The 20,776-nt window shown below is 47.5% G+C and overlaps 1 protein-coding gene across 3 annotated transcripts; it reads right to left on the reverse strand.

Moving 5' to 3' along the window:
- Nucleotides 1-837: 837 nt before the first annotated feature.
- On the reverse strand, nt 838-20,163 carry LOC135809346 (uncharacterized). 3 transcript variants are annotated; one of them, XM_065322680.1, is made up of 22 exons: nt 19,565-20,162; nt 18,628-18,692; nt 17,312-17,388; nt 16,060-16,134; nt 14,932-15,065; nt 14,537-14,645; nt 12,663-12,804; nt 12,217-12,401; nt 11,704-11,815; nt 10,799-11,156; nt 10,503-10,589; nt 8,456-8,653; nt 7,717-7,776; nt 7,028-7,148; nt 6,691-6,756; nt 6,136-6,260; nt 5,577-5,661; nt 4,271-4,412; nt 2,650-2,858; nt 2,356-2,440; nt 1,975-2,065; nt 838-1,610 (listed from the first exon to the last, which is right to left on the reverse strand). In XM_065322680.1, the coding sequence occupies exons 1-22, from the start codon at nt 19,812-19,814 to the stop codon at nt 1,333-1,335; spliced, it is 3,054 nt and encodes a 1,017-aa protein (XP_065178752.1). In that variant the 5' UTR covers nt 19,815-20,162; the 3' UTR covers nt 838-1,332. The 3 variants fall into 3 exon arrangements, with proteins under 3 accessions (XP_065178752.1, XP_065178753.1, XP_065178754.1); XM_065322681.1 differs by lacking the exon at nt 18,628-18,692 and having other exon boundaries at nt 842-1,610; nt 19,565-19,689; XM_065322682.1 differs by lacking the exon at nt 1,975-2,065 and having other exon boundaries at nt 1,452-1,610; nt 19,565-20,163.
- Nucleotides 20,164-20,776: the final 613 nt, after the last annotated feature.

Raw genomic sequence — 20,776 nt, forward strand, 5'->3', positions numbered from 1 at the left:
CGCCCTACTAGATGGGGATTTGTATGCAAAATGTCACTAAAAGCGGCGTTTCGTTCTTATAAAAGCACGGATGACCGCGATTGGCCCATAATTATGTTGTAGTCTTTTGGACGCTGAGTCGACTGGTTTTGGTCCGAAAAGGCTGCTATGCAGCGTTCCTCCTTTATTCCCAATCGAACATGGTTGAACACGCGGTCACGTGCTCCTGCGTACACCAGTCAGCTGGTCACCGTGCCTGCAGGGTACAACTTACTAGCCTGTTTGACCTTTTTTGGGTGCAGTCCTGTCACTCGAGTTGAACCTTGGTGTGAAAGTTGTCGCCTGCTGGCGTGGTGACCAGGTGATTTGGGCACCCAGGAGCACGTGACCACTTGTTCAACCATGTTCGATTGGGAATAAAGGAGGAACGCTGCATCGCAGCCTTTTCGGACCAAAACCAGTCGACTCAGCGTCCAAAAGACTACAACATATGGGCCAATCTCGGTCATCCGTGCTTTTATAAGAACGACATGGCGCTTTTAGTGACATTTTGCATACAAATCCCCATCTAGTAGGGCGCAGTCACCCAGTTTCGGTGGAAGTGCGCGAGTTCGATTGGGAATAAAGGAGGAAGGGAGCGTCTCAGCTTCCTCGGACCAAGACCATTCGACTCAGCACCCCAAAGACTACAACTGGTGAAATTTTAATTTTTGCCTTAACTTCCCCTTTAACGAAAATTAGACACCATGTACCACCGAAAATTTCTGCTTTTACAGTACTCGATTGACTGTCATGTGGGCTGTAAATCGGTATGTTTTACATTTATGTAGCCAGTAGGTGTCCATACACCATGGAGTATGTATAGATTTCCCCCTGCAACGCTGGAATTTAAAAGCAATGGTGGACAGTGTACCTTGTTTTCCACTGCACTTCAGTGCTCTTGCAAGGAGACAACTTGATATGCACATACTGGTACAGACGCACACGTGCACATAATAATCATTACCGGTAAGAGTAAATATGCTGGGAGTGCATTCTACTCTTAATAGTATTACAAGCAATCCAAAGGCTCTATGAAGTGGCTTTTATAAAATGATTGTGCTCAATTTGTTTAGCTTGGCACAGGGAACTTGTGAAGTCGTTGCGGGAAGCCTTGACAGACGTGCCTACCTGGTGATGAAGTAAGCAATGCAGAAAATGGTGCATTCCAATTCCAATTTCACTCTTGAAACAGAGTGGTATATTTTTTTAAAATAGTGCATATCCATTGGGAGGGGGGGGATTGGGACTCAAGGTTTATTCTGTAGCTCAGGGTATTAACTAGTAAACATATTGTGTAGCATCAACTTTCTGTCACAGCTCATCGCGCTGCTTGGATACAGTTTTGTGCGGTGCTGTGTTCACGTCCCGATCTGTGGGGAGGTCTTCAATTTCATCCGCCTCCAAGTCTTCATCGTCCGGAGATGCGACTCGGATTCGGCTGCGCTGTATATTAGACTCGCTGATCGTTTCATCGTCCTTGATGCTCCTGCTGCTTGCATCAGTTGTCTTCCAGAATGGCAGGAGTTTGGATTTGCTGAGGAAATCTGTTGCTTTGCCTCTTGGCTTCCAGTCGGATTTTAACATATGTCCTGGACAAATTTGCAAGATCAGAGGATGTAGAACGGACACCACCAGCATTCACTGAGGAGAGTGGGTAAGAATTATTTCTGGGAGTTTTGATTAATTTATTTTTTCAGCTTTTTGTGGCCTCAAAATGTACCACGTGCATGTACCCTTTACTACCATACATCTTTTTCAGATTCTGTTCAGATATAGAGTCTATACCCACTCTGCTGAAGTGGCTGTTTGGTATCTTATGTTGCCCAGGTGATGTAGAAGACCCAGTAAAGACTGCATGATGTTCTTGGTACCCTAGCTGGCTTGGCCAGGGTTGTTACTCAATCATAACCGGTACCCTGCCAAGTTCAATAGTGCTGCCACACGTGCCCTTACCAGTTGGGTAGGCTCGGCCCTCATCAAAGCTTGTGAGAAAGTCGCGGATTGCTTTCTTACTTGGAGAGCCGGAAAATTCAAATGCTGATTCCTTCAGCAGATTCGGGTAAGCAGAAGAAACAGTTGTGTTCAGAGTTTTGCTCACAGCTGCAGGGAGTGCATGCACGTGCAATGTGTGGCAGGTCATGATCATTGAGTATTGCCAGGGGCGTCAGACACTACGGTATTGACTACCGGTATGCAACTATTTTCCGCAGTAGCCTCACAAATCAATAAAAATGTCCTGATTTCGGCTCCATTTTTTCAAGAATTTCAGCAGAGCGCCTGTAGCAGTAACAGTAGCAGGCACACGGTGGAAGATATGCAAGGTAGAACACTTACTGCCTTCATGCTGATCAATGTGGCACTTGCATCCTCAAGACCTATGTTCAGACTGCGTTGTATCTCATCCAGCCCAGGTGTGCTCCTGTGTATACAGAATAACATTGTAGCAGTAAAATAAGAAATGAAAAGGTGATTGTGACTGTGGTTTGCCAGAGTGAATTAAAGATGCATTGTATAAAACTGGTCATGCAACCACCGGTCATGCAACCACCGGTCAATGATTTAATAGGTCCTAAACTACATGTAGTGCACATTCTCCCCCCCCCCCCCCCAACACCACATCATCCTTACTTGGAGAGCCAGACGAAGCAATAATGGGCCTCAAACTCCGGCTCCAATGCAACCGCCTTCAGTGATTGCAAGAGCTTCGCCCAGTATGGCTGCTTCTGTGTCTGTGGTGTGCTTGCGTTTGCCTTGGGTGACTCGAGTTGACCAATGTAGACAAATAGTGTCTTGCCTTCATCTAGCAGGCGACCTGCATTGGCCGGAGTGAGCTGACCCTGTAACGACAGTGGTAAGACACGTTTATAGCCGCATTGTGTGCAAGACAGACAGGGGCTGAAGGGACTGGTACAGGCTCAGGCGCGTGCCCCGTATGGTGCCCTGGGTGCCCCCTTTTTCGCTCAAAATGCAGGATTTTGCTTCATTTTTTTGAAAAAATTCCCGGGAGGCCCCAGAACCCCCCCCCCCTTAAAGGGCACCGGCGCACGCGCCTGAGGCTTGCTGCCGGGGAGTCTGTACCAGTGGAGCAGGACTGACAACACCAACCTAAGGTCTCGGCGCTAGCACTGGCCAACGCACCGTAAAGAAGAACAGAGAAAATGAAGAGTGGAAAAAATAGTGGAGAGATGCAAGGGAGTAGTGAATTAGTAGCACAGGGCTACCCAGAGTTAATTCATTGATTCGGGTCACTCCACTCATCAGTACCCGACTTTTTCGGTTTCTGCCATGGATACATGTATAATATCTAGATTGTGCATATTGAATATCCAAGTTTTTGTCCATCGAACCAGTCGGTCAAACCCGATCGTTGACGATCCAGTGCTGTCAGCACTATATCTTGACCGTTGCTGGCGAATGTGTCTTACGAGCAGCTCTCACCAAAACTTCTGTCATTGAGCGACGAGGTGGCGGTGCTGGTGATGTTTCAGGAACGATTGCGGATCGAAGATAGAAGGTGAAATGACGATCAAACTCCGACCAATGTCGTCACTAAGCGCTGCATCCTGTCATTTGGTTGCTTCCGAAGTCGGGACGGTTGAAAATCTATAGTGATCTGTGGATCAGGCAGTCGCGAAGATAGAAGGTGAAATGACGATCAAACTCCGACCAATGTCGTCAATAAGCGCTGCATCCTGTCATTTGGTTGCTTCCGAAGTCGGGACGGTTGAAAATCTATAGTGATCTGTGGATCAGGCAGTGGAGCTTTCGGCGCGAAAGGCCCTACCATTGACAAAAAGTGTTGTCCTGTCCAACATGGATGCACACACCGCTGGCATGATTCAAACATGTTCTATTTCGTCCGTGGCTGCTCTGAACAATGTTCCATTGAGGCGAAATCAATATGTGAGTATGTTTGCAGCCTATTCCTTGCTCCTTGCTGTATTCGGGCGTGCGCAGGGACTCATTAGGATCGCGTGTGTCACGCACAATACCGTTAATTCGGTGGCCCAATTTTTTTGTAGCACGTGAAGTGATATAGCAAACCTCTGGCCCAATGCCACCAGCTGGCATGTATATCTAAATACTTATGCATTTCACGGCTCTTGAACAGGTGTAGGAATTTGTGGCCATATCATCGCGCACCCTTTATATGGCACCAGCCTGCGGGAACCACCTGAGCAGTGTCCTAGCAAATTGCGGCAATGCCCTGCATACTCTCACTGGGGGTTTCAGAATTGAACTTTCTTACCATTCTTGGCTGGGTTCCCTGCTTGAAGAACGTTTTCATGTTGTCCTCGGTGAACTTTCCTGGCATCAGCTTTGCAGGCTCAGCCAGATCACGGGGCTTAAGGAGCAGCAAAGCGGGGACTCGAGCATTGTGCTTTTCAAGTCTGTGTTGCACGAGATTGACACAGTAACCATGAAAGCCGATAATACACACACACACACACCACACATACACACACAGCACACGCACAGAAACACTCGCACGCACGCACACGTGGACACACACACACACCATATACCCCCCCCCCCCCCCACACACACACACATGCACGCACGCATACACACACCATTGGACCATTGGACGCCCATCGCCGGAGGCGATGATAGCGATGCTACAGCAGAAGCCATAGCAGCTTGTGCTGGGATTGCACCATTCAACAGCTTGCAAGGCTGAAGAATTGACCACCACTATTCAGCCTGGTCTACACCACACAACTATGAAGTGGGTTTTTCTGGCCAGTGAATCCCTACTTTTTGGTCTTTTTTTTCTTCTTTTTTCATTTTTTTCACACACACACATCACACCACATACTCCGGCATGCACTGGCTGTTGGTAACCACCCAGGAGAATGAAAGAAAAGTCAGGAGGAGTCTGAGAAAGAGAAGAAAGATGTGTGTGACCATAATCGTCGGGAATCGAACCCGCAACCTATAGATTGGAAATCGCTGCACATACCACTGCACCATATGGGACACACACACACACGCACACGCACGCGCACACACACACACACACACACACACACACACACACACACACACACACATTTCAGTCAGAATGGGCGTCATATGCACAGAAAACATATAACATGCAGATATACATTGTGCCACGCTGTCACCCTGTGATTTCTTGCATTACATCATGCATATGTACTCGTCATGCATATGTACAAAGTTATTTTATGACTCCATGATTTGTAGTCCTTTCTCCTTGTCATGCTTTTCATGCACATGCTTGAGAGATGATGATAGTCTTTTCCTCTTGCAATGACCTAGTGCAACGCACTGTGATTAGGTCTATGTGAATGTGAATGGGGTCAGAAGTCCGACTGAGAACACACTCACGCACAGGATTGTGTACGTTACGCATGTGCACCTCCTGTACACGAAGCATGGCAATGTCACAATGTACATGGCTTCATCTAGTTTCCCAACCAACTGCTGCACTGCGGCCACGGCAATATCCTAAACATCTGCATAAGGTTTTAAAATGTACACGACCATTGTGCTGCCTGCCAACCGATGGCCAGCAAACCACTGTGACTCACAAATAGGTCAGGAGATCACCAACAGCATTCACAAACAGGAAGCGTCCCTTCCACTTGCCAGCCATGCTGCTGAAGGCAGCGAACTCTGTGCAAGAAGACAAGGCAACACTAGTTCAGGGTTGGTGCGGGCGAAGTGTGTGACCTAGTACACTGCATGCTCTTGGTCTTCTTTACTTGGCATGACTTCTGCCTGGGATCAAAATTGGGGGAAAGGACTCAGTAAAAGGAGTCTTTCCAAATCTTGATCTACCTTGCTTCAGTTTAGATGACTACACGCCCTACTCAATGGCAACAACTGCTGGAGTCTCAGTCGGTCACAGATGTAAAAAAACAAATATCTGCTACTGCTGCCCTTGTTATCCAAAAATCATATTTTTAATCGCAGTACCGGTAGCAAAGTTCCAGTGCACCAAGCCAGCCTGGTGTCTTCATGCAGCAAGGTGGCCCGTAGATTAGGCAAAAGGCATTTCTGATTCCAGTGCATTCGGTGGCTGGCCTCCAGCACACAGCACACAATATCTATCCACACTGGAGGGTGCAGTTGCAATTGGCTGCTCACCAGTGAGTTGGCCCGAGCTCAGCAATGCCACAGCGACGGTCTCACTCATGCTCCCGTACTGCTTTAGGATGAGATCGATAAGCTGCTGCCGGGTGGATAGTTGCTTGACAGCGGGTTGCAGGCGACTAAAAGAAATGAGAAGTAAATAACGTTAAAAGCATTGTTTTTTAATTAACATGTCATGTTGTCGACTATTTAAAAAAGAGCAAAAGCACCCCCCCCCCCCCACACACACACTAACAGTGTGAAAGGACCATTCTCCTTGTTTCTGGTTTACTGTTTTGGCGCAAATAGGGCATGTCTGAAGTGTATTTATGCCAGAACGGAAATAGTGCTAAGTTATCAACCATAGCATGTGGGCATAATAATTCCTGTGTTTGTGTGTACATGTGTGTTTACTTATGCGTGAAGCCGCGGATGTGTGTCCGTACGTGTATGTGTGTGTGTGTGTGTGTCCGTACGTGTGTGTGTGTGTGTGTGCGCGCGCGCGCGGGGGCGCCCGCTACACACAAAGAAAGCCATCATTTACTCAATGCAGTGTGTTCACAGGCTTACAGGTTTATGGTCTTGAAGACTGTTCCGTAGTCCAAGTAGTCTCTGTACTTGACATGCTTTGCGGCCCTGCAAGCATCGAGCAGAAGTGCATGTCAAATTCCACCGTCTTCATATGCTTGGATAAATAAATGAGCGTTGTTCAAGCATCAGCACTGAAACATACACACACTCGGGTATGTTGCTCAGCATGTCAGGCAGTGGTACATCTCCACATCTCCAGTTAACTCAGTGAATGACACGTAGCAGCTCGTGTCGCTGAATGTCGGAGAGGCTCATGAAGCCGGGTCCTTTCAATTCCGTCGCTGCCGTTTGGCGCGGGCAGCACAGTCAAACTTACTTTGACCCCTTCTGCTGGGTTACAAATGCAATGGACGGCGTGTGTCTGACGTCTTGCCGGTTGCAGACGTCGACCAATTGAGCACAGTTGATGGCTCGGAATGCCACCTCGGCTTCTCTGCCTGAAGAACATACAACCGTGCAGAAAATCATTGTCATCATTCAGGAACTTGGCAATACTGCAATGATTGTGTCGCAATGCAGAGCAATATCATATATGCGAGCTTCCAGAAATGTTATGCATCATTCAATAGGCCTTTGCGTGCCAGCTTCAGGGATGGAGAATGCCGCAGTGCATGCCATGAGTGGAGTCGGCGAGGTTGATCGCTTTTTAAAGATGATGCCTAGTCATGAGAAAACATGTTAGCCGGTCCTATTTTAAATCCGAATATGTGTGATAGTAATCACACAGACTGGTGTACAACTACTCAGTGCTTTTGTTGTTGTGATGACATTCCCCAAAATGTCTTCATCTAATCGCGTGCATCTGTGATATGAGCATGTGCGAAGTGGTAATCAAGAGTCTTGTGTGTTTCAGTCTGTTTGTTCTTCCCTTGGATTTGTAGTTATCGTTTTTAGTTTCAGTAACTCAACAATAATGTAGAGAGACAATACATACTCATCCTTTGTGTTCCTGCTTTGTGTTCCAAGGAATGGCCGTGTATCTGTAACAAGACTGGGGTAAATTACCTTTGAATTCCCCTGCAACATCGGACATGACGACCCTAAACACACGTGATGGTGACGTGTCTGCATGTCGACCAAACCAGCGGAACAAGAAGAAACAAACCAGTGTTGCATCAGCAGGAATTGGCATGTTCATATTGCACTAGGAACTAAACTGATTCTCGCGGTAGTCTTTTCACTATCAACTAAGACGCAGGGGAAGTCTGGCCTGAGTTTCAACCGGACACTTATCGATATGTGATTGCCCAACTGCACTGGCTTTATCGGAATACACTCGGGTACTCCCCATCTGCAATTCACCAATCATTACCAAGCTGAAGTTCAGAAGGACGTCTCCCTACTTCTAGATACTCCGAAGGCTTCATTTCCAACACAGCATTGGTATGCTGATCTAAACGCACACCAGGGCCCGATGATGTGGGCAATGCGGCATAGCATGGCACTGGGTCCTCTTAAGGTTTGGCCGCTCCATTTCTAAATCGACAGCACCACTGTACAATCACTACAATGCATGATTTAACTTGAGTAAAAATGGCAGTAAGCCCACATTACCATGGTGCAGCACATGTATAGGGCGAAGAAGATGTGCACACCGGCAGGTCTGCGCCAACTAACCCAACTGCTTCTCTTCAATTACAAACTGGCTACAACCCTGCACACTTCCGCCATTATGTACGGTTTGAGAGTGCTTACACCCTGCACACTTCTCGGCCCCTGTGCACAGTTTGAGAGTGCGGCTTACATGGCGTGTAGTAGAGCACTACTACCAGCGGTGCAATCTCATGCAGCCTGGCCATCTCGCCCGCCCTCAGCAGTGGAAGGCTTGCCGTAGGTCGAATCCGCAATAGCTGCTCAAAACGATTGATCCGCTCTGAGAGGTATGCCACGTCGTCACTGTTGCCAATGAATGTAGTCTCAGCCGAATCCTCCTCCTCCTCCTCTGTACATGAAATATACAGTACACAGTTCAGATTTCAATGGATTTCTAACACGGGAATAAGAAGAGAAAAAAGCATATTGGAGCTGTGGACATGAAGGGAAAAAAACATATTGGAGCTGTGGACATGAAGGGAAAAAAACATAATTGCTTTTCCTGTTTGATACATTGCATTGCCCTTCCACCTCAGCCCATCTGATGCAACTTCCCTGCCTGTTTTGAAAGCAAGCAGCTCAGAGCAGCACTCAGGCTGGTATGTCACACTTGAACAACTGCAAGATGCATGGCATACTCAATCTCCGGACAACTAGCCCTTTCAACCCTGTGAGGCTGCCTAGTCATGGCATAGGTAGAGTGCTAGATGTGCAAGGAAACCTAAAGCTCGGGGAGGTTTGTACCATACAATAATTGAGTGATTACTGTATTTTCCCCAATAACGTTATATAATATAAGTCACACCACTTTATGTTTAACTTCTTGGGCAAAGATAGGGGTGCAACTCAGTGGCGGATCCAGGGGGGGGGGGGGGGGCAGGGGGCTGCCCCCCCCCCCTTTGAAAATTTCGACCTTGGTCTAGGATTTCAGTAGACTGTAGAATGAGCGCTCGAAATGACTTGGTGTGTCAAGTGGGTCACGCGGGCTGGGTACTTTTATACAACAGTAACGTGTCCAGTGTCACGCACTAGCACTGTACTAGCCAGCGCGCTGTGTACAACTACTGTACGCACTGCGACCTGAGGACACGGCCGCACTTCAAACATGTGAAAAACGTGCCAAAAATGCAGGGCCTGGTACATAGTGCAGCGATCGCGCTGGGCTGAAGTCCTGTCGGCCGGGAGGGGGGATCGGTGCTGTCGACTTCGTCCTTCCTTTTTTCTCTTTCACTTGTCAGAAACTAAACGCTCTCTCTACTTCGCTTGTAGCCAACGGGTTACCTTCAGATATGCGATGAAGAGGAAGGGTCTGACATCAGGTCGTTCTTCAGTGGACCGGTAGATAAGAGAGCTCGCGTTGAAGAGCCGTCCAAAGGTCCGTCACAGCTGCTGTCGAGTGGAAATGTTCCAGTGCAGTTAGAAAATGTCGTGAGAATGGAATATAACTAGGGACCGGCGGATTCTGCTCGAAAAGCAGTGAAATTGGCAGAACCATACAAACCTTATGGCTGGCAATTCCTCGAATTCTGCTCCATTTCTTTATCCACATACCAAACATGCATGAAACTTACCAGAAAAAGTACCGAATTTTGCCAATTTTTCTGCCGGCAGAACCCGCCGGACCCTAAATACAACAGCTCTTCACAGTAGTAGTAGTAGTATTGATTATTTTGTTAGGACACAACTTCAGGACTTTGTTGTTGTTGTATTAATTTGTTTTTGTTTTTTGTTTTGTTTTTGGGGGGGGGGGGGTACCTTGGGCCCCCTCTTCGGCCAAGTCCTGGATCCGCCACTGCAACTTACAATCGAGTGTGGCATCCTACTTATGTGAATATCATTATAGAAACAATAATTATAGCTGAGACCTGAACGTGGGGGTGCGACTTATAGTCAAGTGTGACTTATAATCAAGTGTGACTTATAATCGGGGAAATACAGTATTGTATTGACAACATAAATGATTAGCAAGTTGTGAAACGATGATGTCACTAGTCAGCTGACCAATTGCAGCTTAGCCAGACCGGCTTCGCCGACCCGTAGTCACAGACTTTCGAAAGCTTGATGTGTTTGTTCCCGCATGGTCATGCTTGTGCCGGGAGATGGTGACGTATCCATTTCAAAACGTGCTAAACCCACTCTGTTTGGGGTAAGGCTGATAGTTACTTAGCTGATTTATAGACGCACACTGATCTGCTTACTATTCCAAGTCATCATATCATCGTCCCACTCCGGCGCCTTCTCACTGTCCCGATCATCCACTTTGGCTTTATTGATACGTTCCCTCTCTGGACATGTACAATGTGCAAAGCAAAAAAAACTTTCATGAAGTCCTAAAGGCAAGACTTTACCCATATATGCATGCTGTAGATTGTTAGGCTGTGTCAGCATGCTTCAAACGTTGCCAGCCTAGATCATAGAAACCATTGCCTCAAAGGCCAACACATGGAGTGGTCTTTACTTTCTCATATACAAGTGCTTCATTTCCTCACACTACCTGGACTCTTTGAAGTCTCCATCTTGGCATTGGGACCGTCCGGCTTTCCTTCGGTGTCCAAGTTTTCCTTCTTTCGCTCGGCAGTTTTCGGCTTGTCCGGCAGTGGTGGATATCTTTCCTGTTCAGTGTCCTTTGTGGAGACTTTCTCAGGTATGTCTGCTACTTTCTCCTGGACTTTCTCTGCTTTGTCTGGCAATGGTTTGGCTTTGGGTGCAGCCTTCTTCTTCTTCTTCTTTGCTTTGGGCTTCTTGATGGTCCTTGGTGGAGTTGGGGGTGTCGGAAGAATACTCCTGTATGCTGTCTCCACGCTTTCGTAGGTCATGTTGAACACAGCCACTGGATCAGGCCTCTTGCCATCCTATGGAAGCAGAACAGAGCGCATGAATCCCATCATACTACTGACGTCATCAGGTGATTGCACAAAGTACATCCCATCATCATACACCAGTGCATGGCCATATACAATATACACTGGCTTGTCACCGTAAGATAGCAGTGACAAGTATGGCCATGACCATAATTGTTGAAATAAAATAAGGAGCATGATGTGCCACTTCTAGGTGCCAGTGTCACGCTGCAAACATGCGCAGACCTTGGGTAGTGAGATTTATCTGAAAAAAAAGTAAATTATCGGGTCTGTTCCCGACGGGAACTCACGACAGCCGCTAACACCCGGTAAACCCTAGCGGCAGATGCAGCGCCTAAACGGTGGAAGTGAGGGGATAAGTCTCATAACCACTGGCACAAGTGCCGAGAAACCCCATTAGCCGCATCCATCGAGATTTGTCTGAGGAGTTAATGATATGACAGATTGTTGCGGATCAGTGTTACTACCCAGCACAGCACATACTAGTACTAACCACATGACCAAGAGTGCTAAGCTAGGAAGCTTTGCAACAACGCACCTTTGCACCGGGTCGCAGGATGATCAGCGGTTTGCGCAGACTCTCGTCACGCCTGCTCTCTTCAACCAGCGCCTCGACCTCAGGAAACTGGGAAACCGCATTCTTTCTTCGTCTGCACAAACAGAATAGCGCACCCAGTGTCATGGATTGATGAAGAGAAATCTCTATTACCAGCAGTAATCTCATTTTGTCCATCCCAAAAAATGCACTGTATGAAATTGGGCTTAATTAGTTGAACAATTTCAACCAAACGCCGGTGCATGAAAATGGAAATACCTTCTACAACTATTACAAACATACTACCCATTACGTTTCCGCGCAGAGTAGATGGACGCCTCCTAGTGTATGAAAGAAATTATAGTTCCAACTTTCAGGGCCTTGGAAAGTGTGTATGGTGGTATTACACCAACAACGCATTCAAATGATCTGTTCCCTGCCCTCTGTCCTGCCATAGGGTCCCTGTGTGAGACATGTTAGATCATGGACCTGGGTGAAGCTCTCCTAGTCACTCACAGATTCACATAGATTCCTGCGATGCTGCCTTGAAACTTCTTGTTCATGTCGGTGAAGAGCACGCGCAAGGCAGTGCTATATTGTTTAGAATTGCATGGCAGTATGGCCAGAGTTAGACCAAAGTCATTGTGCACAGTCAGCTCGCGCAGTAGCATCTCATCATCTACGACTTCGTCTCCTTCGACCTATGCGCAGGACACATGCGACAGCAAAAAGTAAGCATTGTATGTATCTTGCCAGGTCAAAAAAGGCAGGAGTAGATCAAAAGGCACTGCCATGCCCATACTAGGATTATAAGAAGTCCAGTCCAGAACCGTTCTGCCAGTAAGTCACAAGAAAACATGCCCAAGATAACATGCAAACCTTCATGTTGACCTGGCCCAGCTCCTGGCACTGGCGTGTTGCTGCAACCTACGGTCTATGTTCTACTGACTTGTGACACTCACAACATTTGCGAGGATGGAGCCGAAGAAGAATGACAGCATGCCTTGCGGCTCCCATTGCCCATAGTATCCATTCACAATTCTCGGAAGATGCTCCCCATTGAGGTGAGATGCCCAAAGAGCATTCACCGCTCTTGTTGACACCCTGCAGGTTGGCATGCATAGTTAAGAACAGTCTCTAATCAACAATAGCAATCAATTGCTGTACCGGCAGTACATGTAAACACACACACACACACACACTTACACACACACACACACACTACTACTACTACTACTATAGCATGACTGCCCATTGGGCAATGTCACCCCCGGAGGGGCCAGAGTTTGGAGGGCACCGTCATTGGCAGGACTTCTGGTGCCTCGTCAAATCTTGCTGTCGTCGGAAACGCTTCGGGCAATGCATGCAGATCAGCGGCAGTGATTCCCTATCGGCTGCAGCAAGACGTTTTCCACGGTTGCAGTTATGGCGATTAAAACCAGCCCGGGACTTGCAGCGTTGACAATGCTGAAAGCAGCAACTAGCGAGAGACGCCGTCAATGCCGTATCTGCATGATCAGGGAGTGCAGGCTGGCAGCGATGAACTGCAAGCCCACCCTTACTACGGAACCATCGGCAGCAACTGACGCACTGTGCTGAACCACGCTGTTGGTGGACGGGAAGTTGGCGCTCAGCCAAACACTTGTGCCGTGCCTCGTCTTGAGGACGAGAGAAAGCCCGGTTGCAATATGAGCAGAGTACGGATTTCTCTACTGCCCGAGGAGGCTGAAAAACCAGAACCTGCTCTCGCCAAGCTGACTGGTCTTGTGCGCAATCAAACCAATTTGGAATGGACTTCGTGTCAGTAGCCACAACGTCTCTCCACCTGCGCCTGGGACCACAGAAGGGGCGCGCAGCCAACAAACGACCAAACAACAGCTGCAATGGGACACGGTCCTCCGACATCCGAGCCACATGACCAAGCCACTCTAAACGACGATGGCGCATCTTAACAGAGAGTGGCACTGGGTCACCCCAGTGACGATGTAACTGCGCAGACGTGATGCGATCGGATTGCTGCTGACTGCGAGGGATGGCTAATATTGTGCGGATGCAGCGATGATGGAAGGCATCCAAACGTCTACTATCAGCTTTCAAGGGCGTCCAACACTCACTGCCGTACAGCAAAATGGACAAGACACAGGCCACGTATAGCTTTCGCTTACTGACTAATGACAGCGAGCGATCCGACAAGACTGGAAGAAGAGATCCACACACACACACACACGCACACACATGTGGCAGGCTAAATCCATGAACAATGCGTAGAAGAATGGAGTAGGATTGTCTTTTGCAGGGGCGTCAAACATGGTACGACCAGTGCGACTGCCACTTTTCCTTTTCGTCCCGGAAGGTCCACCCAATTCACCTAAAAAAGCAATAAAAGAACGCTAAAACATGCCCCATTGGCCGAAAATCAGATTTTCCCCCGGGGAACACCCCCCCCCCCCCACCCCCATCCCGGTCATACCATTGCCCACTGCCCTGTGATGCCCCTGTTTAGAACATGCTAATCTACAGTGCTGGAAACTGAAATCCGACCCCCTGACCCCTGAGCGGTGCGCTCACATCGCAAAGACCCAACATGGGATAGTAAAACTACGAAATAGAGACCGCTAGAATGTGAACGCATCGCGAGGGGGTCGGATTTCAATTGCCAGCACTGTAGTAGTACCAGCTTGAGTGTAATATGTGTGGAGGGTGGTGGCCTAACATCAGAACTCTGTGCCGCACGGTGTTGGGTAGACTTGCAGTACATGCACAACTCCCTATACCATTCTGACTACTTGTACACCAGTTTGATCACATGACCCATCACAGGACCCATGCAGCTTACTGTGCATCACCCTGGCACAGGTCCATGTTGTCTGTCACCACCAGCGTCATCTTGTAGCCGTGACGACTGCTGAGGAAGTAGTAGGCAGCTTCCAGGAATGCCTGATGGCCTGTATGTTGCAACCGTTGCAAATAGACAATGTCAAGAGAAGATGAAAACCAGAGCGAGCAGCCCAAGTGGATTGCCGTCATAATACCAAATATGGTGAGGTCATGTACTTTGACCCGATGCACCTCTGGGTCATGGACTTTGACCCCATGCTCCCCTGCGTCATGTACTGTGACCATTATACTCGCTAGGGTCACGTACGATGACCCATAATATGCACCCCTAATGCCCGCACACGGATGAGCAATATGAGATTACTAGTAGTTACCAGATTCTGCCCCTCTCACCTTCTCCATGGTAATCACCTGTGGCAAACACAGCCACTTTGTCGCGTTTGCTCTTGACATTGTCAAACTGGCTCCGGGTTGAGACATATTGCAGCAAGTTGCCACTACCCATCTTGAAGTTGAGTAGCATGGACCTGTCAGCAAGATCCCAATGGCACAGACAGCATACCGTGGACATGCCGGACAGATCGGCCCACCATACTTCCCCTAAAGGGCAAGTTATCTTCCGTGACAAGTCAAGCCTTGGCCACACCAGACAGAATAGCGTGCTCAAGCCTTGGCCACACCAGACAGAATAGCGTGCTCAAGCCTTGGCCACACCAGACAGAATAGCGTGCTCTACTATAGAGTACGTCATGTACTACAGTCAACTTCGTTTACAACAACACTCGGCGGGGCATCAGAAAAGTGTCCTTATTCGCGAAGTGTCGTTATACCCGAAGTCTCATTATATGTATTACAGTTGGATGGAACTTTGCTCTGGGCATGGACATTCTGTCGTTATTCGCGAATTGTCGTTATATCCGCAGTCGTTATTAGCGAAGTTGACTGTATGCGAAATAAGTCATAATGCAGGACCGCCGGAAGCAGCTATCAATTGGTCCGGTCGTACCATAGTTTCATACTGTTGTGTTTGATATGGCTGGGACATGCGTAAACATGCGTTGGTGGCCAGAAAGGTGGTCCGGTGTTAACCTGACCAACCGGACCGGTTCCGGCGGGCCTGTAATGACGAGTCAGCAGTGTTTGCAGAAGGGCTATACTGGCAGTTCAGCTGCACAGTTTGAGATAGAATATATATCAGGGTATTACAAAAAAAATAAAGAGGAAGATAATCCCGCAAGGTGGTGACTGTATGCATGGTCTATAGACCACACTACACATTGCATCATTCCGTGTAATTGCTACCAACCATTGACTGGTGCTAGCTAGATATTGGGAACTGTGTAACACACGGTATGAGATGCAGAGAGCTGTGTAATACACGGTATGAGATGCAGAGAGCTGTGTAATATACGGTATGAGATGCAGAGAGCTGTGTAATATACGGTATGAGATGCAGAGAGCTGTGTAATATACGGTATGAGATGCAGAGAGCTGTGTAGTCAGCATGTAAAAGTCACTTACTGTAAGCCGGCTGCAACCAGTGACACGCTCTTACTGACCACATCTTCTGACAATCGCGTTTGACTGGTCCCGCCGCTAGATATTCAATAGTCCACACACAAGAAACAACAACAAGCCTGACATCTCTTTTGATCCGGCGGGACTGGGCTGATTTTTTCCAACCATTAGACTTCAAAGAGGCTCCCCAAGTGAGTGCCAGAGTTTAAGTTAGCATGTCTGGAGCCACGTCCCGAAACCCCACGAAGCAATACAAGCGGGCATGTCATGACCATGACTTGAGTCTGTGAAGGTTGTGTCTCTCAAATAGTTTTCTCGGCCGGCAATAGAGCTCAGAAACAATAGCCTTTAGGCTCCTCACAATCAACATCCTCAAAGCTCTACCATCAGTACTTTTACTGCCTTCTCACCCAGTGGAGTTCAGGAAAAAGAAACTGTCCAATCACACTGACTTTTATACAGTAGTGATGCGATAGCAACTGCGCCGCAAAGACTTGAAGAGTAGCCAAAACCAACACGGTAAAATGAATCACGCCATACACACAATGGAATGTCAAAACATGCAGTGTGAAGGAACCGGGCAGAAGTGCGATGCACTGCAATGACACTAGACACTAAAGGGACAAAATTAATGAGTTGTTGATGACCTACCAAATACTACTAGCCTAAGTGTGATTATTAGCGTTGTTTTTAGCTACTCTTCTTCCTGCTGTTGCTATCACAGCGCTACTGTATAACATTCATTGGGCTTGTTCAGTTTCTTTTGTGCCTGTCCTCCACGTAAGTTGCGTGACAGGCATATTGCGTCATGCAGCCTTAATACTGCCAACCGTTTGGTGCTACATCGGGTGTATATTAGCACAAGCCGCCCGCATCCTATCTCTGAAAAATACATCTTCAGCCTTTACAGAGCAGACTCGGTAGAGGACATTCAGGCTTGTTGCAACTCCAAGTTTCATGCCGCAAGGAAATCATCAGACAACTGATACTGGGGTCCTACCCAACTGTATACATATAAACACATACATAGGGCCACGACGGCCATTACCATAATGATTATGTTGCCGGAGGATCTCAGGCCCAGATGTCCCCAATTCGTCAAAAATCAAATCTGTAGAGAAGGAAACTGACAAAGGCAACCTTCCCATTGTATGTGTGTTTCTATGGAATATTTCTGGTCCTAGAGATTTCCCGCTTTGGTACTCCACCGCCCCCCCCCCCCTCCCACCATGCTATGAGTGGAGTCGAAACTTACCTGTATGCAACAATGAGGGGAAAGTCCCCACTGTCTGCCTGACACTGCGTCGCCTTCGTGTTCTTTTTGCAGTTGACCTACAATTATGAACACAGTTAGCCGGCAGGGATGGCACAATTCGCACAGTGCTGATACATGACTGTAACGTTACTGTGCCAATGCGGGATTCGCAGTGGTGCTGCCATAGCAGCAGCACAACACACTTGCTGGTACTTCAATGCGGCAGGGGAACAGCAGCATCCGAATAAATCCTGACCAAACCATGACTCCAGCTAGTCACTGTGTACCTACTAGCAGCTACAGCTGCAGTTACAGTACACTGCTGTATAAGTACAAATTTTCATTTATGAAATCTTTCGCTAGATCACTCCACCAGCAGGTTCGTTACGTACTAAATTTCGTTTTTGGTCGAGACCTGTGGCCCCGAACGTTCAGAAGGAGCCACTTTAGTTTGGTACAAACTTTAGTTATTTCGTTCCCCCTAACGGATATAGCGAATTAATCAGTCCAAACGAAACTTTGTACTTATACAGTAATCAGCAGCTGCTCCTCCAGTCAATCTGGTAAGTTCCCGCATAAAACTAATTATGGCAATTGCGTAGATGTGACTGGCAAGATACAATGTATGCCGGTATACATGTACTGTGGGGTAATACCAGGAATGTCACACTTGTGCTCCAGGAATGCTCACACATTGACACCGGCGTCATAGTCACAACGAAGCCGATTATAATACTGTAACTCAGGCTGCATGTGTTGCGAAATTCGATACGCTTTTTAAAATATTTACACCCGTTGTTGTCTCTGGTCTCGCTGTCTTGTCCTGTCCGGTGTCAAATATGGTCTGCTGTCTGTACGGGAGTGGTGCGTGGTGTGCAGTATATGGGTGTGATGCGTATGACGTGGTATATGTGGTGTATGCGTTGTCAGAGTGTGTGGATCTGCTTCTGCCTGTGTGAGTGCGTTTGTCGACTAGTTGTAGCGCATGCGTGGACTATGTGGAGCATGCGCTGTGCGAGTCAGGTTCGGGGGCGAGGGAGTGGTGTGATTCGTCCACGGTGTTGTTGTCTTGGTTCTGGTCACATGTATCGTACGTACTGGTCGCTCATTGGTCGTTTCGATGTGTTCGCCCTTTCTCTGTTTATAGCTGTTGGTCGTTTATTATTTCTTTGTCTTTCTCCCCCGTTCTCTCCGCCACCAGTTAGTGAATTATAACTCTGAAACAATCTGTCAACCCAAATGAGTCAGCGTGTTGTGGTGTGGCGTGCGGAGAAGGGCGTGGGGGATAGTCCACCAACACATGTGCACTGGCTCACCTTGTAACTTTTAATGGCAAATCGACTGAGAGAGTGACTTGCTTCTTCAAACGTGGACTGAATATCTGCAGATGAATGAGCAGATCAAGCCAAGCCTTCGCAAGATTTGATGCGAATTGCTTTAGTGGAAATTGCAGCACATAGTAGTAGTAGTAGTATTTATTATTTGACTACATGGATCCAATACTTTCATGCAGGGCTGAAAAGGTCTCTGATCCAGTCTCATTCAGTCATTGCTGAGGCTAAATGTTCTAGGCCAGTCTCCTGATATATTATTATTATTATTGTTATTACAGAACTCTTCCTCTCCTCTCCTCCATGCGCTCTCACAGCGGCGACTCACTGCTACCCTCAGTAGCCATTACACACACCAACCAAGGAATCTTGCGCCCATGTTTTGTAGTATAAATCTGACCATCTCCACCTGATATCATCCTATTCAATATCACCTTCTCTGATGAGCCTTATGAAGGCGAAACAGCTGTCAGGAGGAATTTCAGTATCTACCTGCAATCCTTCCTTGGTTGGTGTGTGAGATGGCGACGAAAACGTTTAGGAACAAGCTTCTTTATTTACATGAAAACAAGTTTTGCTAATGGTGTTTGTACTGAGTGCGCAGCTTACTCTATTTATTGCGTTGATTACATTTTTATCTCCACGTAAGCTTTTTAATTATTATTATTAAATTTTGAATAGGGCAGTCCCACAGGCCTAGGGCCTTTTTACAGGGTACCCTATGAATTGTTGAATAGATGAACGGAAGTTTCTGAGATTATAATTATAAGACCATTACATTATGATTCATGATTGAAGTAATTGGTGATTCAGACTCAGTCGGAGGTTCAGCTTTTCCGGAGTTGGCTAACTCGAGAAATGGCCCATTGCAAAATCGCATGTGAGCTATCTGACCTCAGCAGCTGATCAAACGACTGCTTACCGCCATGTTCTTCCTCCTCCCTGTCACCAGCTGCGTACATGACGATAGCCACGCGAAAGTCCGTCTCTTTTACGCGCTTGTCCACCTCCTTCTGGCTAAGCCAGGTGCCGGCAGCCTTGCGGCCTTCCGCGTCCGGTACCCAGCATAGTGTGCCAGCAAAAAACAGAAAGGCGAGCAAGTACCTGGTACCTCTCAGACTGGGTTGGGCTCTGCCTGCTGAATTCCTCCTTTGCTTTTGTTCAATCTCCATTGATTCCTGTCGATCAAGACAGTGCTATGTTTTCTCTACCACGTGCACGCTGCTGCAAGATTGGCGCCGAAGCCACCCACAACTATAAAGTATAATTACTTCCTCGTTCACAAGGATTGCCCTTCAGCACTCTTTCCCCTCTGAGGTGCTACCCGTTACTCGACTTCACTCTTCCCTTCAGGGAACTAGCTTCTCGGATCTCCTCACTCGCTGTGAAACGATGTGATATCGCAGACTAGACGTCGTCTAGCACACCCATTTACAACACTAACAGTCGCACATGATCAGTTTCGCTGTGCCACGTGTGTTTGGTGTCATGAGTCTGCAAACGGTAGAAGACCTAGCCCTAACTGGCCTACACGGCTACAGTAAGTCCTTTCTTCAGTCTTCAACGACAGTCGTCCATGTCCAGTAGATCTACAGACTACATGTACATGACTGAGTCTGTAGGTCTACATGGCGGCGCAGTCTTGATCAACCGCAGATGCAGATGACCGAGATGAGCCCGACGCTGGGTTCACCGTTGCCTGCGGGGGTACGGGTGCGTGTAAACCCGATTTGCATCCAAGAAGTATAGCCTCTTTTATTGGCGAACAAAACACAATTTGCCATGGTGGCGGATTGGAAGAAAACTCACATACATGTACTGAAAACAATTGCAAGTAGACTGATGATGTGCGGGTAAGGAATATTAAAAGTCCCCTACAAGTACAAGAACAAGACTGGCAACTGGGCCAGTTCAACTGCAACACTGTACGTAGATACGAGTATGTTATAGACCATGGCATGGACATGGTAGACTGTTGTGCAGTACCGGTATGTCTTGTGTTGTACAGTACTACAATTTTTTTAATACTGTACATACACATAATTGTAGTAAAGTAGGCTATCATTACGTTACATGTTTGGTTTGCCAATTGAAATAAAGAAAACAACAACAACGTGCACAGCCATTTACATAG

This window comes from Sycon ciliatum, chromosome 2, assembly GCF_964019385.1.
Source record: "Sycon ciliatum chromosome 2, ocSycCili1.1, whole genome shotgun sequence".
Lineage (NCBI taxonomy): Eukaryota > Metazoa > Porifera > Calcarea > Leucosolenida > Sycettidae > Sycon > Sycon ciliatum.

What these genes read in the sequence shown, in the direction of transcription:
- LOC135809346 (XM_065322680.1), bottom strand. Translation starts at nt 19,814, where the DNA reads ATGGAGATTGAACAAAAGCAAAGGAGGAATTCAGCAGGCAGAGCCCAA. An exon ending in GGAGGAGGAAGAACATGGCG is followed by an intron (nt 18,693 to 19,564) that starts GTAAGCAGTCGT and finishes ATTCATCTGCAG; the next exon opens with ATATTCAGTCCACGTTTGAA. An exon ending in CTGTGCCAGGGTGATGCACA is followed by an intron (nt 12,805 to 14,536) that starts GTAAGCTGCATG and finishes GCCAACCTGCAG; the next exon opens with GGTGTCAACAAGAGCGGTGA.